General features: G+C 36.3%; 1 protein-coding gene across 1 annotated transcript; it reads right to left on the bottom strand.

The window, feature by feature from the left end:
• Positions 1–3960: 3960 nt before the first annotated feature.
• On the bottom strand, positions 3961–19235 carry enosf1 (enolase superfamily member 1). Its single transcript, XM_056233199.1, has 15 exons — positions 19085–19235; positions 18877–18979; positions 16121–16236; positions 15958–16044; positions 15845–15871; positions 15389–15461; positions 15267–15305; positions 13659–13741; positions 13458–13580; positions 10780–10914; positions 10666–10707; positions 8592–8721; positions 8407–8506; positions 6202–6283; positions 3961–4065 (listed from the first exon to the last, which is right to left on the bottom strand). The coding sequence occupies exons 1-15, from the start codon at positions 19166–19168 to the stop codon at positions 3973–3975; spliced, it is 1317 nt and encodes a 438-aa protein (XP_056089174.1). The 5' UTR covers positions 19169–19235; the 3' UTR covers positions 3961–3972.
• Between the last annotated feature and the right edge of the window lie 1106 nt (positions 19236–20341).

Here is a 20341-nt window from a genome sequence, read left to right as displayed (position 1 = left end):
TTCCTCCGCTTTAATCTCCCCAACCGGAAACTGACGAGCATCCTTGCGTCAAATGCGGAACTTATGCGTGCATATAGCCTATTCACCTTATCCCCCAGAGTTAGATAAGTCCACATACCTTTTTCATCTCCGTGCGTGCTATAAGTCTGTTTGACGCACCCACCGCTAGCCTAGCTTAGCACAAAGACTGAATGTAAATGGTTGCAGCTAGCATATCCAAATAAGTGACAAAATAACGCAAACATTTTCCTATTTACATGTTGTGATTTGTATAGTCACAGAGTGTACAAAAAACAAAGTCACATGAGACACAGACATATTTTAACCGTATAAATACTGGGAACTATATTCTCAGAAGGCGAAGCACTGCTACTTGGGCGGAGTGATAACCGCAGCACCTGAGACGCGCCGTGGTGAGGAGCAGAGAGCGCGTCTCAGAGCGCGAAAATGTTTGCGCTATTTTGTCACTTATTTGGATTAGTATGCTAGCTGCAACCATTTACATCCAGTCTTTTTGCTAAGCTAGGCTAGCGGTGGGTGCGTCAAACAGACTTATAGCACGCACGGAGATGAAAAAGGTATGTGGACTTATCTAACTCTGGGGGATAAGGTGAATAGGCTAAAGTCCCAAAAAGTCGGAGTGTTCCTTTAAAAGACCACAATCTCGATTCAAACACTCACGTATAGGTATGAAACAGTTTCTTTTTAACCACATTATAATAATACCTGTCTTACAATGATTTAAATGAGCACAGAAGTATTGGATAGAAGTTTATAGTTCGGATATAGCTAAACACTAATGTCTATAGTAGCGAACAAAACTGTGCACTGTTCAAAATGTTCAATCATTCATTCAAGAGATTCGTTTAGAAATGTTGATTCATCCAGTAAATGAAACAAGTGAAGTTTTATAAGGGAGTCGTTGAATCAATCACTTTAAGAATACTTAATTCAAGTTGATTTAATATTCTTATCTTTAAATAGATGTGGTAATTCACAGCTTGTCAGAGCCTCTGGTAAAGGACATGTTAAATTGTGGGAGAATCGTGATCTCTGCTTTAAACAAAAAAAAATCATAATTCTCCATTTATCCCGAGTCGTGCAGCTCTAACATACCATAGAATAGCTTAACATCTGCTTTCTTAAATTATAATGATTTCTTTTTAATGCAATCATTTTCCTTACAGTATTGTATGCTTGCAGACATCAGTGTAAAACAAAACTGTCAATATTTTTTGTCAGGTACATGTAATACTACATGAAGTAAATGTTTAGTAGGCCTTGTTTTTATTAATAACACATGACCACTAACTGTGCATTCAGTCTTAAGGTGCCATTTCAGTGAAATTTAGCTGAAAATGTGCAGAACTGTGGAAAGTGTGATCGCACCTGAAGTTGCACGTTGTATAAACTGTGCTGCATATTGCTGTGAGATGTCAGGATGCTTTTAATATTTCACTGCATGTTGATTAGTGTCCTCAGATGTATATGAGTCCTGCTTAGCCTAGTCTAATTATACATGTCACGTCTCTCTAGACAGGTTATAGTCTAACCAGACCAAATTAAATCAGAGGTTTTTGCTTTATCACCTTTCAGGTGTCATTTGTTGGATTTATGTAAACAATAAAAAATGAATGGAAGAAAGAGCTGCACTCCGGTTACACATTAGCATGTAATATGGCATCTCGGTGCTTTACCTTCATCACTCGTTGATCCAGGGAACATGGGATGTAACTGCGGTCTCAATGATTTGTTCTTGTTGTTTTGCTGGAATGATTCAGACGACTACAGATCTACTATCACCAGATCAACATCAAAACGACAAATGCAACATATTATGTTTGTCAAGTTGCACTGAGAAATTTGAATTGATTGTAATGATGTTTTTTATTGAGGCTTGTAATTCTGTGCTCAGCTTACTGATGTTTCAGGACTGTCCAGCATAACGTTTTCTGGTTTACATATAGGATATTTTTTCTACATAATATTGTCTTTTTTTAAACATTATTTTATTGTGGGGAAAGTGCCATTGTCTAAATAAATATTACCCATATTGCACTTCCGTAACACCTTTTAATTAAATAGTTTTTGTAAATGAAATGATGTGACACTTCTTTTTTTCATTCGGGAATATTTTTTTTTATAAAAAACTTAGGTAACACTTTACAATTTAGTTAATTACCTTAGTTAACATAAACTAAGATGAACAATACTTCTACAGCATTTATTAATCTCATTCAATATTAATTTCAACATTTACTAATACATTATTAAAATCAAAGGTTGTATTAGTTAACATTTAGCTATTGCACTGTGAACTAACATGAACAGCTGGATTTTTATTAACTAATATTGACAAAGATGAATAAATACTGTAACAAATGTATTGCTCATTGTTTAACTAATGAGCATTATTGTACCTAAGTGTTACCAAAACGTCTTTAAAAGAAAAGTTTGATGTAAATGGAGCAAATTATGTCCAATAACTTAATTCTCATGGTTAAAAAGCAAAAATTCCTTCAGTTATTAGTCTAAAATGAACTCATATTAAGTGTCTGTAATGTGCCGTTGCATTTCCTCTCATTTTAGGACCATTCCTTTAAAGGTCACGTGGCTTGCAGAAAGGGCAGTTTTGTGCTGTTCCACTGATGTGAACTTTCATCACGTCTACAGTGAAATCCAGTACTTGAGCACTGAGGAGATTATAGGATTTATGACAGTGATTCTCATGGCCATTGGTGCAACTACACCTGAATAATTGAAATTGAACCTAAATGATAATTGCACTCCAGCTGACGGCTGGAAACACCGCAGAAACTCATTTAGTGTCAGTGCTGTGTTTACTTGTTTGCTTTTCAACTAAACCCTCTTCAATCTGCTGGATTTGATGGACGTCTGTAAATATAGTCATTATAAATCCGGCATGTGATTCCGTTCTCTCCTCATGGCCAAAGTCGTTCATGAAACAAAGAGGTCAGTGTGCGGACAAAGCTTTGATTCTTCATCATTAAAGCCTGTAAAGAGTTCATGCATCTCGCGTCTAATGCCCTTTAGTCTTCAATAGAAACATTGATCTCCAGATGACTTTACTGGGAAGAGAAACAGCGCCTCCTGGTGGAAAATAACAGATACTCATGAAAATCAATCACTTGCTCATGACATTTTAATGGAGAAAGGATGTAAAAATGTTCCATATGAGGTACAAGTATATGATTTAAAAGAAAATATGAGCAATGTTAGCATAAAACATTGTGTACAATATTAAATCAAAGTATGCATTGCATGTGTGAATTGATTTTCATTTGGATCAACATACAAAACAACATACAAATCTCTCAAATATTATCTTTATATTGTAATAATAGCATATGTTTAGGGTTAAACAGGGAATCTACAAGAAGCTGGGAAGTTATGTGTACTCTATCATTAGAAGAATAATGAATTCAAGTATCCAAATGACATATTATAGAAATTTTCATCCAAAATATACTATATGACTTTCTATACTTATCTGCGAAACCCAAGTTTCTCTTCGCATGAACGTTTATTATTGGCTGGCTGTGAGTCTAACCCACGACAAAACACATTTATATGTTAAAAAATGCATAATTTTCATGCATTGAAAAATGAAATTTTGTTCTTTCATTTGATTGTTTTCAATCACCGCTCTCCCAAGAACCCCATTGTTAGTCACTTCCCAAGTCGAGACTAGTAGACAGACACGTTTCAACATACACACGTTCGATTTCCAACATCTAGGAATGCAACATAAGCAAATAACCTTTAAGAACATTAAAATAGGATATATAAGAGTAAAAAAAACCTCCATATTCCTTAAAATGATCCCTTTTAAGAATACATTTCATTCCCCATTCATAGTTTGCCAATCAAGACAATCTAGCAGGGTTTCAAGTATGTTTATGAATGATATTCATTAGTCAGTACAGTATCATGTACAGTATGTGTTGATGCTTATTGCTTCTCAATATCTCTCCAAACCTCTCCCTCGGGAAACTGATGCTTTTGCACGGATTCTTCCAGCATTTCACAAGAGAATCCAGGATCCTGAAGATGTAGAAACACTTATTTATTGCTACAAAATATCCATATCCACCACTTTTCATTTTATACAAGTTTGTCCAAATGGAGCTAATTATTTAATTTATTAGGTTACACTTTATTTTAAGTTCCCCTTGTTAGAGTGTAATCATACATTTAAGTAGCGAGTAATAATAATTAACAACATGTACTATAAAGTTGAGGTTAGGGTTTGGTTGAGGGTTAATTGCATGTAATTATGCATAATTTACTGTTATTACTGCAGTAAGTACATGTAACATATGTAACTAGGACACTAAGGTTGTAACAAGGTTGCATTGTGATTTCAGTGACAAGTAGGGCTGGGCAAAAAAATAGATTTTTCGATTAATCGTTTTTTAAAATGTGGTCGATTCAAAATCGATTCTCAACGGCCACGAATCGATTTTTTCCATATTCAGGGCTCGCGGCGCTGCGTCTTCACTCTGCACAAGGCAAGCGTCAAGCGCTGCAGGCGTCGATACACACCAGAGACTATTTATATACACACTCGTGTTTAGGAGTCGGGACATGATTTACTTGCACAATCGGGCCAGCATTGCATCGTAACTAACGTTTATCATTTTCACGGCTTTTTTAAGTTTTACCAGTTTAAACATTCAAGCAATTTTAAACTATCCTGTGCTCGCGCACTCGCGAGTGTTTTTTATTGCGTGCACATACAGTAAAGCTTAAATCCGCCTCACAAACAGCTCGCCAGTAACAAAAGTTCTTTTTCGTGGATTATATCGCTTTAACAGTTAAAAACACGCAAAATGATGTCAAAACTCTGGTCTTGGTGAGTAACCTTGTAAAGACAGTCGGTTATGTCTTAAATAAGCATAAAACGCGTCTGACAGACAGTATAATGAAACAGTAATGGATCCGTGCACTAGTTCTTAAAGTGAACGCAGCCATATGTGTCTGTCGTTCATTTTGTTGTCAAAACAACAAAATATAGCATTAATTGTAAGGAATCAGAATTAATAGGCTATGTATTTAATTCAGTCAGGACTAAAAGACTATCCAGTGTTATTTTACATTGGATTACTTTATTCAGTTTCTGTAGTATTTCTGACCTACCCAAAAACTTTTCTTTTTATGTCTCTTTATTTGTGTCTTTAGGCCTATTCTATTGTATTTATTTGTGCTACTTTTTTCAATTTAATTCAAAGATTGAAATCAAGCTTCCATGTGTTGCATAAACTCTTAACAAAAAAAATACCCCATTGTAAAAACAAACATTTAGGTGAGATCAATGTAATAGAAAATTGTCTAAAAAATGATAACTGATATTTAGACTGAGATTTGTATTACATCTATATTCATTATAGTCGAATCGAGAATCGAAATCGAATCGAGAATCGAAATCGAATCGAACTGTGAGCTTGTGAATCGAAATCGAATTGAACTGTGAGCTTGTGAATCGAAATCGAATCGAATTTGAACATCTGAATCGATACCCAGCCCTACAATTAAGGATAAATATTTTCATTTAAAATTATTATATGATGAAGATTATATTTTATTACATTTAACTTAATTATACAGTAGTATTAATTCGAAGAATTCATTTGAGTTATCAATTTGTGAATTCATAATGTATAAATGTAAAAGCATAGGCCAATTACATTACACAAAAATGTATGTTATCATCATGAGCACATAATTTTATTACATTATAAGTATTTTTACATTACTAATATTAATTACATATTTGACTTATCTCATTTTATTCTGCTTTGCTGGCTTATATTTCTATAACTGCATGGCTGAAGTAGTTCCTCGCAGGCACATTTCCATATCAATTCAGAAAATTATTCTAGCTATTTCAAAGAGCCTTCACAGCAAAAACAACCAAAAACCACAGACACTGATCAATATAAACTAGTTCTACACACACGAGTGTTTCAGGGAGAAACGTGTGTAACTGTGGCATAGTAAAAGTGGAATAACTGATTCAGACTGAGATTGGGTATCGAGAACCAGTTTCATTTTAGAGCACCGGCATTCAATACGACGTCCATCTTGCTTATCGGTTCCTCTGTGTGCATTTTAATGTGATTTTAAAGGCATAAGCATAAAGGCAATCCCTAGCTGTGCGAGTTTTCTTCTTTAACTCACCACTGGTGGTATGTAGTGGGCGTTTCTGATGATGGTGGGGCTTCTGAAGTGTTCGTGCAGATGATCCACATACTCACACATCCTGCAATACATAGAGCAAAATCAGTTCATGCTTAAGACCTGAAGGAACTGTTCACCCAAAACTGAAATTACTCTGTTTTTCACTTGAAAATCTTCACTTCTGACTTCATTGACCTTTCACAGATGGTCCACTAAACACAATTAGCTGTTTGCTCTTATTTTTAATATATTAACATGATTTCGACCAACATTACACAGATTTCTTTATGTTCTATATTTATTTTGAAGTCTAGGATGTTGCAGTTAGCAAGGGATGGTGGTTAGTGAGTTATAATCTCTTAGTGAAGTGACTTAAAGGGATACTTCACCTCTGGAAAGATGAATGTGTATTTAAAATAGATCATTAATGTAGAAGAAATGTGAAATTATTTTTGAATTTGGAGCTTTCTAGACTGAGAAAAGCCAGAAAATGTATTTTTGGCTTATGTGGATGAAAGACAACAACTCCCAGAATGCACTTGCTTCGCTGCCCTAGGAGGCCACGCCTACCGGTAACAGAGCGCAGTAGTTAAACAACAAGTCTAGGCTACTAGTGAGTCTCCGCGATGAGTCTGCCCAAAATGTCCGGGATTCAGCTTTTGCGTTCTACAGTCGCCATTCATCATGTTTACTGTGGCGAGCAGGACGAGACTGAGGGCCGCGGGAGAACGGCGCGAGGCCGGTGGCGTGATTTCCGATGAGCGACACCTGTGAGACGCACCGGTCTCGTATCTCTCACGGAGGAGCGGGAATTTTCTTAGCAATGTTAAAACGCACATCAACCGATCACTTGTTTAGAATTCATGTAAACACTACATTCAGTTTCACCAATCGGAATGAATTCAGTTAGATTGAAACAAAAGGTGTGCATGTAAACAATGAATGGCGACTGCAGAAAGCAAAAGCTGAATCCCGGACATCGACGGCCGGACATGTCCGGGAAAAAGAGGATGGTAACCCCTACTACTCAGCTTTCTCCACAGAACAAGAGCCTGCTAGCTTAGCTTCCAAAAAAAGATGTCTGACACTATGTGTACATTCTGTGAGTGAGATCCCAGCCTCTATGGGCGGGTTGAGAACATGCGGGACAGCCCCTACTACTGACTGTAGTCTTTAGCCAGTCTGGCCAAAAAATCCTCCCATGACGCAAAATGACGATTTTTGCGTCATCGGAGGATTTTTTCCAGACAAAAAATACATAAATCTCTCGTCTCAGGGGGATATGAGGGTGGAAAGCACGGTAATTCGAAAATACTACAGGTTTTCTACTAATACAAAGCTTAATGCTAAATCCTGAAGTATCCCTTTAACTAGTTGTCCAGCAACAATCAAGTTTATGAGTGATTTACACTAGTTTATCTAGACTTTTATATATATATATAAAATAAAATCAGATTGAGATGAGGAGAAATCAAAGCCAGCCTAATCACATGTGGCTTTCTGAAGACTAGTTTAGTTACAACACACCAACTAGTCCATTTTGAAAAGTTTTGCCCGTCTATTACACACACTTATTACCAGCAATAGGACGTGGAATACAGTTTTCTAGACTACTTTTATGGAGCACGTTTTGAGCTCAACATATCCATTGATTTTTGTTTTATAGACAGAAAATCTCTGTTTATATTCTACAATAAAAGAAAAATGGTAACGCTTTACAATAAGATCTCATTAGTTAATGCATCAACAAACATGATCTAACAGTGACCAATACATTTTTATACAACATAATTAATCTTAATGCTAGTTAATTAAAAAAATACAGTTGTTCATTTTTCATGTTAGTTTTACAGTGCATTAACTAATGTTAACAAATACAACTTTTGATTTTAAAAACGTATTAAAAAATGCTGAAATTAACTAAGATTAATAAATGCTTTATAAAGTATCATTCATTAGCCTATTAGTTAATGTTCACTAATGTAGTTAACTAATGCTGACAACTGAAACCTTATTGTTAAGTGTTACAAAAAAAAAGAATAGTCCTACAAAATAATAATATTATGATGATGATGATGATGATGAGGGTGTGTAAATGACAACATCAGTTTTGGATGAACTATTTCTTTCAGTAAGCATTAGGCTAAGGCTTCAAAGCATTAGACTTAAAAAAGAGGAATACACACATTTGTTCAACACACATACCTATTGCTTAAACTAGCAGACACAGAAATGTAGTCAAACAGAATGAGGTGTTGAACAAGCTCACACAGTCCCACACCCCCGGCATGAGGACACACGGGAACTGCAAACAAGAACAAGACACACATTCCTGTATTTCATAGACAAGCAAATGAGACATGTGTGGATAATATTAACGTTCGATTTACCATTAAACTTAGCAGCCATGAGTATGATGGCCAGGTTTTCATTGACACTGCCCACCCTACAGCTGTCAATCTGAACAAACTGTAGAGCCGAGGCCTGGAGAAACTGCTTGAACATCACTCGGTTATGGCACTGCAAACAAGCACACACATATATAGACACAGTACAGTATGGAATCTCAAAGTTAACTTAAAGATATACACTCACCTAAAGGATTATTAGGAACACCATACTAATACTGTGTTTGACCCCCTTTCGCCTTCAGAACGGCCTTAATTCTACGTGGCATTGATTCAACAAGGTGCTGAAAGCATTCTTTAGAAATGTTGGCCCATATTGATAGGATAGCATCTTGCAGTTGATGGAGATTTGTGGGATGCACATCCAGGGCACGAAGCTCCCGTTCCACCACATCCCAAAGATGCTCTATTGGGTTGAGATCTGGTGACTGTGGAGGCCATTTTAGTACAGTGAACTCATTGTCATGTTCAAGAAACCAATTTGAAATGATTTGAGCTTTGTGACACGGTGCATTATCCTGCTGGAAGTAGCCATCAGAGGATGGGTACATGGTTGCCATAAAGGGATGGACATGGTCAGAAACAATGCTCAGGTAGGCCGTGGCATTTAAACGATGCCCAATTGGCACTAAGGGGCCTAAAGTGTGCCAAGAAAACATCCCCCACACCATTACACCACCACCACCAGCCTGCACAGTGGTAACAAGGCATGATGGATCCATGTTCTCATTCTGTTTACGCCAAATTCTGACTCTACCATCTGAATGTCTCAACAGAAATCGAGACTCATCAGACCAGGCAACATTTTTCCAGTCTTCAACTGTCCCAATTTTGGTGAGCTCTTGCAAATTGTGAAATACTCAGACCGGCCCGTCTGGCACCAACAACCATGCCACGCTCAAAATTGCTTAAATCACCTTTCTTTCCCATTCTGACATTCAGTTTGGAGTTCAGGAGATTGTCTTGACCAGGACCACACCCCTAAATGCATTGAAGCAACTGCCATGTGATTGGTTGATTAGATAATTGCATTAATGAGAAATTGAACAGGTGTCCTTAAAAATCCTTTAGGTGAGTGTAGTTGACTTTATTCTATGGAACCCAAAAGGAGATACCTGATAATGGATGTCATTGTGTTGTTTCCAATATTCTTAAAAGTATCTTTTTTGTGTTCCGCAGACTAAATGGCATATAGTTTTGGAACATGAGGGTGATTAAATGATGAAATTTCCATTTAAAATGGCATTGACAGATAACAAAGAACATAACAGATTTCAATAACAGTTCAAGCTATTGAATATTCAACTTTGACACATCAAAAAGTTCATAAAGAGATTGTAAAACTAATCCATATGAATTGAGCGGTTTAGTTCAAATTCACCTCAAGAAGGTTAGGCTGCGCTTCTATTTATGTTCGCTGATCAATGAACATTGATATATGTGAATAAAAGCCTAAATTCTCTCTGTTTATCATATAAAGCGATCGAGACTCTTCAGAAAATTTGGACTAAACAGCTCAATTCATATGGATTAGTTTTACGATCTCTTTATTAACTTTTTGAAGCGTCAAAGTGATAGTTGCGTAGACTGTCAATGGAGGGACAGAAATCTCTCAGATTTCATCAAAAAGATCTTCATTTGTGTTCTGAAGATGAACGAAAGTCTTACGGATTTGGAACGACATCAGGGAGAGTAATTAATGATAGAATCTAAATTTTTGGGTGAACTAACCTTTTAAGACGATAACTATAATGATAACGATAAATATAGTTCTGAAAATTAGTCACGCCACAACTAAAACAATAACGGCCCAGAGGAAGATATCGTTGAATCAATTTTTTTTTCAGCTGATGACCGATAAAAACATTAACAGCCAATCAGAATCCAAACTGCTTTAAGAGCTCACGTATTTAAAGCGGCAGACGACAAAACTGCACCGCCCTTAGAATGAACTAAATGATATTGTCTGCTGGTGTGGACACTAATATAGTTATTATCATTATAGATATCATTCATAGTGTGAACGGGCTTTTATACCCAATAAATATACTCTCACCTGCTCTCCAGAGGCCACTCCAATACCAAAGGGTGCAAGTGCCTAAAAACAAGACAAAAACCCCTCAAAACCTGACTAACATCGTCTAATAATGAACACAGTGAACCAGTTTACCTTTGAGATGGAAGCATGACCTAGAATATCATCTGGACACGTGGGCTCCTCAATCCACAGAGGGTGAAACTCTGCCAGCTTGGTTACCCAATTAACCGCTTCGTTAACATCCCACCGCTGGTTGGCATCAATCATCTGACAGAGAAGAGGTCATTAAACACCCCAAACGCAGCCTTCCGTTCACAGTCTGGACCAACTTAACATTCAACTTAAAGGGTTAGTTCACCCAAAAATGAAAATTAGCCCATGATTTACTCACCCTCAAATCCTCCTAGATGTATATGACATTCTTCTTTCAGACGAATATAATCGGAGTTATATTAAAAAATGTCCTGGCTCTTCCAAGCTTTATAATGGCAGTGAATGGAGTTTCTGTTTTGAAGTCCATAAAAGTGCATCTATCCATGATAAAAGTGCATCTATCCATGATAAAAGTGCATCTATCCATGATAAAAGTGCATCTATCCATGATAAAAGTGCATCTATCCATCATAAAAGTGCATCTATCCATCATAAAAGTGCATCTATCCATGATAAAAGTGCATCTAACCATCATAAAAGTGCATCTATCCATCATAATATCGTATTATTACTTCTATATAGATTTATATATTAAGTTGCTCAAGCAAGTGGCAAAACATTTATACATTTATGTTAACATCGCAAACATTTTAAATTAAAACATACATAATTGACAAAAAAGCTCTCTCATCCCTTTTCTTTTGCATTTAAATCTTTTTTACAAGAAATATTGCAATCACAAAGAACTTGTTTCAGGAAGAGACAAGTGCATCCATTATGTCGCGTTGTTGAGGTAATGTTACTGTGTAGTTTCCTTGCTTTAATTACCCCCAGCTTAAAGTTAAAAACAAAATGATTGAAAAATAGTATAATTTTTTTTTACTATATTAGTAAAAAAGATTAGCCCTACTATATTTTCATATCAATCCGTGTTCATTTTGACCATGAACCATTGCTGTCACTTTAATTCAGCACGTGCAGCACAGCAAAAATAGACTGTGTAGAAACGATCGCTGCACTGCTGTATACACACCGCTCCTGAAACGCATTGCCGCACCGCATCCGCGTGCAGGCCTGTTAACATGGGTACGGAAAAAATACATACATATGCACTGCAAACGGAGCATGTGTGAAACAGGCGTTAGCCAGAACTGTTGCCCCTACAGAGTATAGTTTGCTGCTGCTCGTCGGACGGCTTAAATCCGAACCAATGGATGTTGCACCGGTTTTTTTCACCAGCTCCTCCGTTTCGCTTTCAGCCATGTTTACTCAAGATGACGAATACGATGATGCATTGCAGCCGTTTGCAGCTCGTGGCTCTAAATTTTGTGGGTAGATTGTGTCAACATGCATTATCGCGATAATTAAAATCCATATCGTAGACCAATTTTGTATCGTTTATATTGCATATCGTTTATATCGCCCATTACTATATCCATGATAAAAGTGCATCTATCCATCATAAAAGTGCATCTATCCATCATAAAAGCGCATCTATCCATGATAAAAGCGCATCTATCCATGATAAAAGTGCATCTATCCATCATAAAAGTGCATCTATCCATCATAAAAGCGTATCTATCCATGATAAAAGTGCATCTATCCATCATTTAAGTGCATCTATCCATCATAAAAGTGCATCTATCCATCATAAAAGTGCATCTATCCATCATAAAAGTGCATCTATCCATGATAAAAGTGCATCTATCCATCATAAAAGTGCATCTATCCATCATAAAAGTGCATCTATCCATCATAAAAGCGTATCTATCCATGATAAAAGTGCATCTATCCATCATTTAAGTGCATCTATCCATCATAAAAGTGCATCTATCCATCATAAAAGTGCATCTATCCATCATAAAAGTGCATCTATCCATCATAAAAGCGTATCTATCCATGATAAAACTGCATCTATCTATGATAAAAGTGCATCTATCCATGATAAAAGTGCATCTATCCATGATAAAAGTGCATCTATCCATGATAAAAGTGCATCTATCCATCATAAAAGTGCATCTATCCATGATAAAAGTGCATCTATCCATCATTAAAGTGCATCTATCCATCATAAAAGTGCATCTATCCATCATAAAAGTGCATCTATCCATCATAAAAGTGCATCTATCCATCATAAAAGTGCATCTATCCATCATAAAAGCGTATCTATCCATGATAAAACTGCATCTATCTATGATAAAAGTGCATCTATCCATGATAAAAGTGCATCTATCCATGATAAAAGTGCATCTATCCATGATAAAAGTGCATCTATCCATCATAAAAGTGCATCTATCCATGATAAAAGTGCATCTATCCATCATAAAAGTGCATCTATCCATCATAAAAGTGCATCTATCCATCATAAAAGTGCATCTATCCATCATAAAAGCCCATCTATCCATCATAAATTATGAACATCACTCGGTGATGCTTGGAAATTTTAAAGCTTTATAAGCATTATAAAGCTTGGAAGAGCCAGCACATTTTTTTAATATAACTCAGATTGTATTCGTCTGAAAGAAGAAAGTCATATACACCTAGGATGGCTTGAGAGTGAGTAAATCATGGGCTAATTTTCATTTTTGGCTAAATCTGATCAGGTTGAAATATCTATCTACTGTTTTGCAATATATACACATTTGACTGAGAATCACCAGGGTGTTGTCTGGTCCAATCAACTTTCGGATAAGGCTGCATCTACGGATGTCATCCTGCAAATCGGCCCCAACCTTCACTTTAAATTTAGTCCATCCTTGGGCAAGAGCTTCAGAGCAGAGCTATTCAAAGCAAATGATATTTGTTAAGGTCAGAATATGATTATAACAGAAAGTGAAACAGCCAAAGCACAGGCGTACCTGGGTAAGTTGCTGGTCAGTGTAGCCCAGCCAAGCACATGAAGTGGTGTAAGCAGGATAGCCTTCCCTTAACATCTGCTCCTCTGCAGGGGGTTAAAGTCACCATGAAATCAAGCTTGACAGGTCTTATTGTTTATGGAATATTGCAGTGTTTATTCTAAATGATTTATCCGTGCACATCATTTTTTTTTTAATTCCTGTGCCACTTAGGGTCTGTTTACACGACACCGTTTTCAACTAAAAACGTAAAACTAAAAACTGACAACGCAAATTTTTGAAAACGGGTTTCAAAGTGCAAGTTTTTGAAAACGGTCTCCGTGAAAACAACAAAAACGCGAATCTCTGGAGACTATGACGTCATGCACATGCGTATTACGTGTTCAGTCTATAGTGTTTCATCGCCATCTACTGGCCTGGCAGCAGAATACAGCGTTTTTAGTCGTTTTCACAGATCCGTGTGAATTGGGATTGTTTTGACAATGGTGTCGTCTGTACGTGGAAAACTCAAAGGAAAATATTCTCCGTTTTAAGCATATCGTTGTCGTGTAAACGTACCCTTACGTACCCTATCTTCCCCTTCGAACATCTCTTCTCTGATGACGAGGGCGGGGCAACCTGTCACTCACATGAGATCCACCAATAGCAAACCACAACCATCCAATCAATCCCCCAGGACAAAATCAAGCCCCGCCCCACATCTGTTCTTGTTCGAGAAGCCGTTTGACTTGGATATACTTCACAATATGGACGGAAAGACTATTGCAGCTTCCTTTTTACACCGACTTTAGAGAAATAGTGTGCATATATCTATCTGTTTTGTTTTGTTGTCCAGCCCAATTTGGGTTTTAGACACACACCTATTTTTTTTTTAAGTCATTTGTGCCCATCACAAAGAACATGGATTATCAAAAGTATGGCAGAATGAACTCTATTTCTTTTACACTCTCACTCTGTCATGCTGTTAGACAGTATTTGTGTTTTGTTGTTGTTTTATTAATAATAAATAAATAAAACTGTTAAAATGGTCCTAAGAATACATCTTAATTCTTAACATACACAACCTTTTGAAAGACTGTGGTCGGAATGATTTTTTATTTAATTTTTTGCATTTATTTGATCAAAAATACAGTAAAAACAATAATATCGTGAAATATTATTATTACGATGTAAAATAGCTAAAAACATATACTATGTGAATATATAGTAAAGTGTCATTTATTCCTGTGATCAGAGCTGAATTTTCAGCATCATTACTCCAGTTTTCAGAGTTACATGATCCTTCAGAAATCACTCTAATATGATGATCTGACGCTCAAGAAACATATATGATTATCATGATGAAAACAGCTGCTTATATTTGCTTAATGCTTTTTTCAGGATTCTTTGATGAATAGAGAGTGCAAAAGAACAGCATTTACTTGAAAAAAATTTTTTTTTACAATGTAAAACTCTTTATAGTCACCTTTGATCAATTTAATGCATCCTTGCTGAATAAAACCCCCAAAATTTCTTCCGACAAGAAATATGAATATCAAAATATGAAAAATTATAATATGATAAATAAATAAATATGTTCAACAGTTTATAGCCTTTATGAACTGAATTCACCTCTAGTTTTCTTTCCCGTTTTGGCTTTTACCAAAATATCTAAAAGAAAGAGAAAAGGAGTATTATTATGGAGTATAAGAAGTAATTCATTATATGAGGAATATCTGATTAAATGACGTCACCTAAAGCTTCCCGCTCTGTCAGCGCATCAGTGATATATCGGAAATCAATACAGCTGATCAACTTCACAGGATCCTAGGCAGAGGATTCATAAACATTCACATAATGCTGAATGTTCAACACGTTTAAAAAGCACAGTTGCTTTCTTCACGCTGACCTATTTTAAAGTCAGCATAAAAATCAAAATTGGCCCTATTTATTTTTTCTAATGCATGTTACTGGTCTTGTTGTGAACAATTCATCCATTTATAGACCTTTTGAGCCATAATCTTTCATCGAAATGTCAGAATTACAATCTAATAAACAAAAATCAGGTCTTGTCTTACATTCTGCTCAATAACCGGATTAACTCGGAAACACGTAACAATATGGAAATACAGTCACATTTCGTATATTGCATACTTTAAGTAATATTCCTTTGTTCAAATCGAACAAAGGACTACAAATCGAGTACTCACCATGTCAGCAAGCAGCTTCCACAAGGGCTGCAAAACATATTAATGATATTCATGAATTTTTACGACATCTGTTCAAATTGACAGCATGTAAAAGAATCGATCTTGTTGCTCACCTTTCCCTCCACTCGTGCCCATAAATCCCAGACGGCGTTCAGAATGGCTGCCGTCGCCAGCTGAATTACTCCTTTTTCTGGTCCAATCTATCAGTGAGATCATCTGTTGATTCAGCTGAACACGAAGAAGTCTTGAACGGACGGAAACACACCTGATACTCACCCATCTCATCTGTCCATCACTGCTCAGGAGTCTGTAGAAGCCTCTGAAGTCACCGGTGATCTCCTCCAAACTCTTCCCCAACACCAACGTAGATAAGGCTTTAACTGCACATACGACTACACACACACACTGACCTAGATTAGTATAACCTAGTCCCAAAAAAATGGGAATTTCTATCATAATTTAGAACTGAGGGATACAAAAATGAGATATTTTCGCCAAAACAACAGCTCTTTTATTGTTAGCAATAATATAAAACACCCTTTTCTGAAGCTCCTTGTGCAACACTAGCACAACACAATCAACGTTGTTCGTCTGGTTACATCATGACAATGTCACCGCTTTAGCTGGGAATACTTATTCCAATACAAGCATGGTACTGATAAACTGAACAGCATTGTTGGGGAAAGTAAAAGTACTCCAATAATTTGTTGTAAATGTAAAAGTAATGCGTTACTTGAGAAAACTTATCTGACTACGTGAAGCACTTTACTTGTAATGCGTGGACAAATATAATGCAGACGTTATTATTATTATTATTGGAGCACTAATATTGGTAAATATTAGCAAAACAGGTCTATCATTCAAAATATTCAACGAATTTTAACCTTTGGTAAAATAATTGTTAGACAAAAATATTCTTATCATTAAAAAAAATTTTTTTTGTTATCTGAAATGTGTTCCCCAATTGTTGGCACTTTATTTAATTCTTTGTGCATCCTTTCTTTGTCAAAGTAACATATCTAAGGGTACGCTTACACACTACAACGTTTCCTTTGCGTTTTTCACGTACATACGACAACGTTGTCAATACGATCCCCATTCACACGGATCCGGGAAAACGGCAAAAAATGCTATATTCTGCTGCCAGGCCAGTAGATGGCGATGTGACTTTGTAAAGAAACACACACGCCTATCCACCTTATTCCTACGCCCCATGACGCTTTGCGCGAATTATGGGTGTAACTTCCATTAAGCTGTGAACAATCAGCGAAAGGCTCGCTCTATGAACGCAATACGTTAAAAAAGAGTCACAATGAGATGACATTAATCGACTCACCCTTCAACCATAGAACATTAAAATGAAATTTAAAAGTTTAAAATCAACAAGGTCAACAGACCAAAAATAGCCCCAAACGCGCGAGTCTTTGGTTAAATATCACTGTAGTAGGCAAATATATTGTATAACAAGCCTTAATCAAAAATGTTCATTAACTTCAGAATTACGTGACACTATATGAAAGTAATTTCCGTCATTTTGACAGATTATAAATTGCATTTACCTGTGAAAACAAACCTGGAAAGAGACGTGAGGATTTGAGGAGAATAACGAGATTCTTCGTGCATTCCAGTGAATTATTATCGTAAATTAAATTCGGGAGAACAGACCACAAATGTGCCGTATATGTTGTACTTTTTTCATACTTTTACAGCGGATTGCACAGGAAAAAATAAAAATCATCATGAGGAAAAGAAAGCAGCCACTGAAAAGAGCTCTTGCCATAGATATTCTTGTTATACCATGTCACGTTAAAATACCAAGTATAACGTTATTCTCATGATGTCTGAAAATAAATCATGAAGGAAAATTGACAGCTCATCCAGTCAAACTGACGGATCAGCTTTATTTGTAGGGCAACCTTATAATTTGAAATGATTCGTTTCAGCCTTTTTGAATGGAAGTTCCCCAAACCGGAAGTGCCACCCATAATTCAAACTCCAGTAAGGTCATCAGGAATAAGGTGGATAGACTGAAAAGATAATATGCATGCGCATGACGTCACTATTTTCACAAATTCGCGTTTTTTGTAATTGTACACGGAAATGATAACATTATCGTTATCAAAAGTGTGCAAAATGCTGTGTAAATTAACGTCCAAAATGCATAAAAAGTTTTACATTTTTAGTTTTAGTTTAGATCTTTTAGAGGCCGGTTTCACACACCGTTTTCAACTAAAAACTTTGTATGCGTTTTGGCCATTTATTTAAACGACAACAGCTTTTTGCGGGCCTGAAAATGTTAACTTTCAGGGTTTCAAAATGCATGCTTTTGAGAAGAATACCGCTATCGTCTCCTTGTAAACTACAAAAACATGAATTTGTGAAAACGGTGACATCATGCGCATGCGTATTACGCTTTCAGTCGCGTAGCTTTTCTTTACAAAGTGACATCGCCATCTACTGGCCTGGCAGCAGAATACAGCGTTTTTAGCCGTTTTCGTGGTTCTGTGTGAACGGGATCGTTTTGGTAAGTAAAAAAAACGCGCCATTGTCGAGTAAACGAACCCATAGATTCTGAAGTCGCTTTTGGACTCTCCTCTTTAGTTCATCCATCCCACAGGTTTGCATTAGGGGTTTAAAGGGGGTTGTGTTCGCCAATGCTAAATATTCATTCTCTGGTCAGTGAAACCATTTTCGTGTTGATTTTGAGGTGCACTTTGGATTATTGTCCAACCACTGCCAAGTTAAAGCTTCTAGTAGAGGCAGTCATGCGTTTAATATCTGCTGGTACTTGAAGGAGTCCATGCCATGATTCACAGATTTTGAATGAAAAATCAAGAAGATAAACAGCAAGCTGGTTACAATTGTTCATTCATTTGTAATATTCACGTTCATTCCATTATGAAGGAGTACTTGATCACAGTTTTCTCCAGAAGGTGTCAGGCTCGTGTCGTTATTGAATAAGACATTGCCCTCGCACGCCATGGTCATATGACATACAGTATTTGTATAAATGCTAGATTTGTGAAGCTCACCGATTTCCGTCCCTCTTCCCACAGTAAAAGTCAAGCCATAACCCTTCAGTTCAGTGTCCGTCTCAAGAACAACATACGCCACAGAGTAATCTGGATCGGTGTGCTGCGAATCAATCACATTCATTACCAACTGCAATGCATTCATTGTTGTTGGTGCATAAAATGACTGATATAAACACCAGAGAAGTGAATCTCATAGAAAACAAACCATTGCATCCGATCCATGTTGTTCTAGTGAAGTCGGGAATCTCACGTCGCGCACTCTCACATTTATTATTTTGCTTCCTGACATTTTGTTACAGTTGTAAACTTTGTGGCTGTTGAGAGCAACACTTCGTTCTAACACTCCGACCCAAGAACCCTCTGATTGGCTGGCTTTTTGACAATATTTTCAGACCGTAATATGATTGGCTGTTTTGGAACGACGTCACAAATGATAACAACGTGATCATATGATCGTAAGAAACGAAACTAGCCTACTGCTGGAATCATAGATATCATATAGAGACTGGAATACTGTTGTTGTAAGCTATAGCCTATTCTGTTAATAAAATAAATTAATAATAAAAAAAAGACTCTTATAATAGGATGAATATTTATGTTGGCGTGAGAAAGCCAACATACTTTTTGTTATTAAATTAATTGGTTACACTATTTTATTGTGTCCTTGCCACACGTTACATGTAGCCTATTTACTATAGTAATAACTATAAAATTAAGCATAATTACATGCAACTAACCCTAAACCAAACCCTAATCCTACCATAACCATAATAAGTATATGTAGTTCGTAAATATTAGCCAACTCATTACTTAAATGTATAATTAGCCTACATTGTAACAGGGAAACATTAAAATGAAGTGTAACCGACTTACTTATTAAAGCCTTTTCATTAAAGGGATAGTTCACCCCCAAAAATGAAAATTCCCTCAAGTTGTTCCAAACCTGTATGACAGGCTGTATCAATTTGTTTCTTATGCTGAACACAAACGATTATATTTTAAAGAATATGCCGTTTATGTTCCCCATTGACATCCATAGTATGAAAAAAAAATAAAAAACATACTATGGAAGTCAAGGTGGTAAATCAACTGTTTCATTACCCACGTTCTTCAAAATATAATCTTTTTTTGTTCAGTAGAAGAAAGAAACTCATACAGTTTTGGAACAACTTGAGGGTGAGTGATTTAAATTCTCCTTTTGGGTGAACTCTCCCTTTAAGATTACAGTTATGACAAACATCTCTGACTACTATAACTCCTCCTCAGAGCTTTAAAGCCACCAAACTTATAAAAACTCGGGAAAAATCCCATTACATTGACAGAATATTTAAATGAGCCAGTACTGTTCAACTCCAATTAATCTTTATTCCTTCAACATTCTTTAAAAACTACTTTAAACTTAAGAGACTTCAAACTTCAAGGCTTAAAAACTACTACCATTTTTTTTTTTACCTGACTTTCT

This window comes from Rhinichthys klamathensis, unplaced genomic scaffold (assembly GCF_029890125.1).
Source record: "Rhinichthys klamathensis goyatoka isolate OS25496 unplaced genomic scaffold, OSU_Roscu_1.1 h1tg000362l_1, whole genome shotgun sequence".
NCBI lineage: Eukaryota > Metazoa > Chordata > Actinopteri > Cypriniformes > Leuciscidae > Rhinichthys > Rhinichthys klamathensis.
This window is presented reverse-complemented; position numbering and strand designations above follow the sequence as displayed.

What these genes read in the sequence shown, in the direction of transcription:
- enosf1 (XM_056233199.1), bottom strand. Translation starts at nt 19,168, where the DNA reads ATGTCAGGAAGCAAAATAATAAATGTGAGAGTGCGCGACGTGAGATTC. An exon ending in GTGATGGACAGATGAGATGG is followed by an intron (nt 16,045 to 16,120) that starts GTGAGTATCAGG and finishes TCTCACTGATAG; the next exon opens with ATTGGACCAGAAAAAGGAGT. An exon ending in CCCACTACATACCACCAGTG is followed by an intron (nt 4,066 to 6,201) that starts GTGAGTTAAAGA and finishes CTACATCTTCAG; the next exon opens with GATCCTGGATTCTCTTGTGA.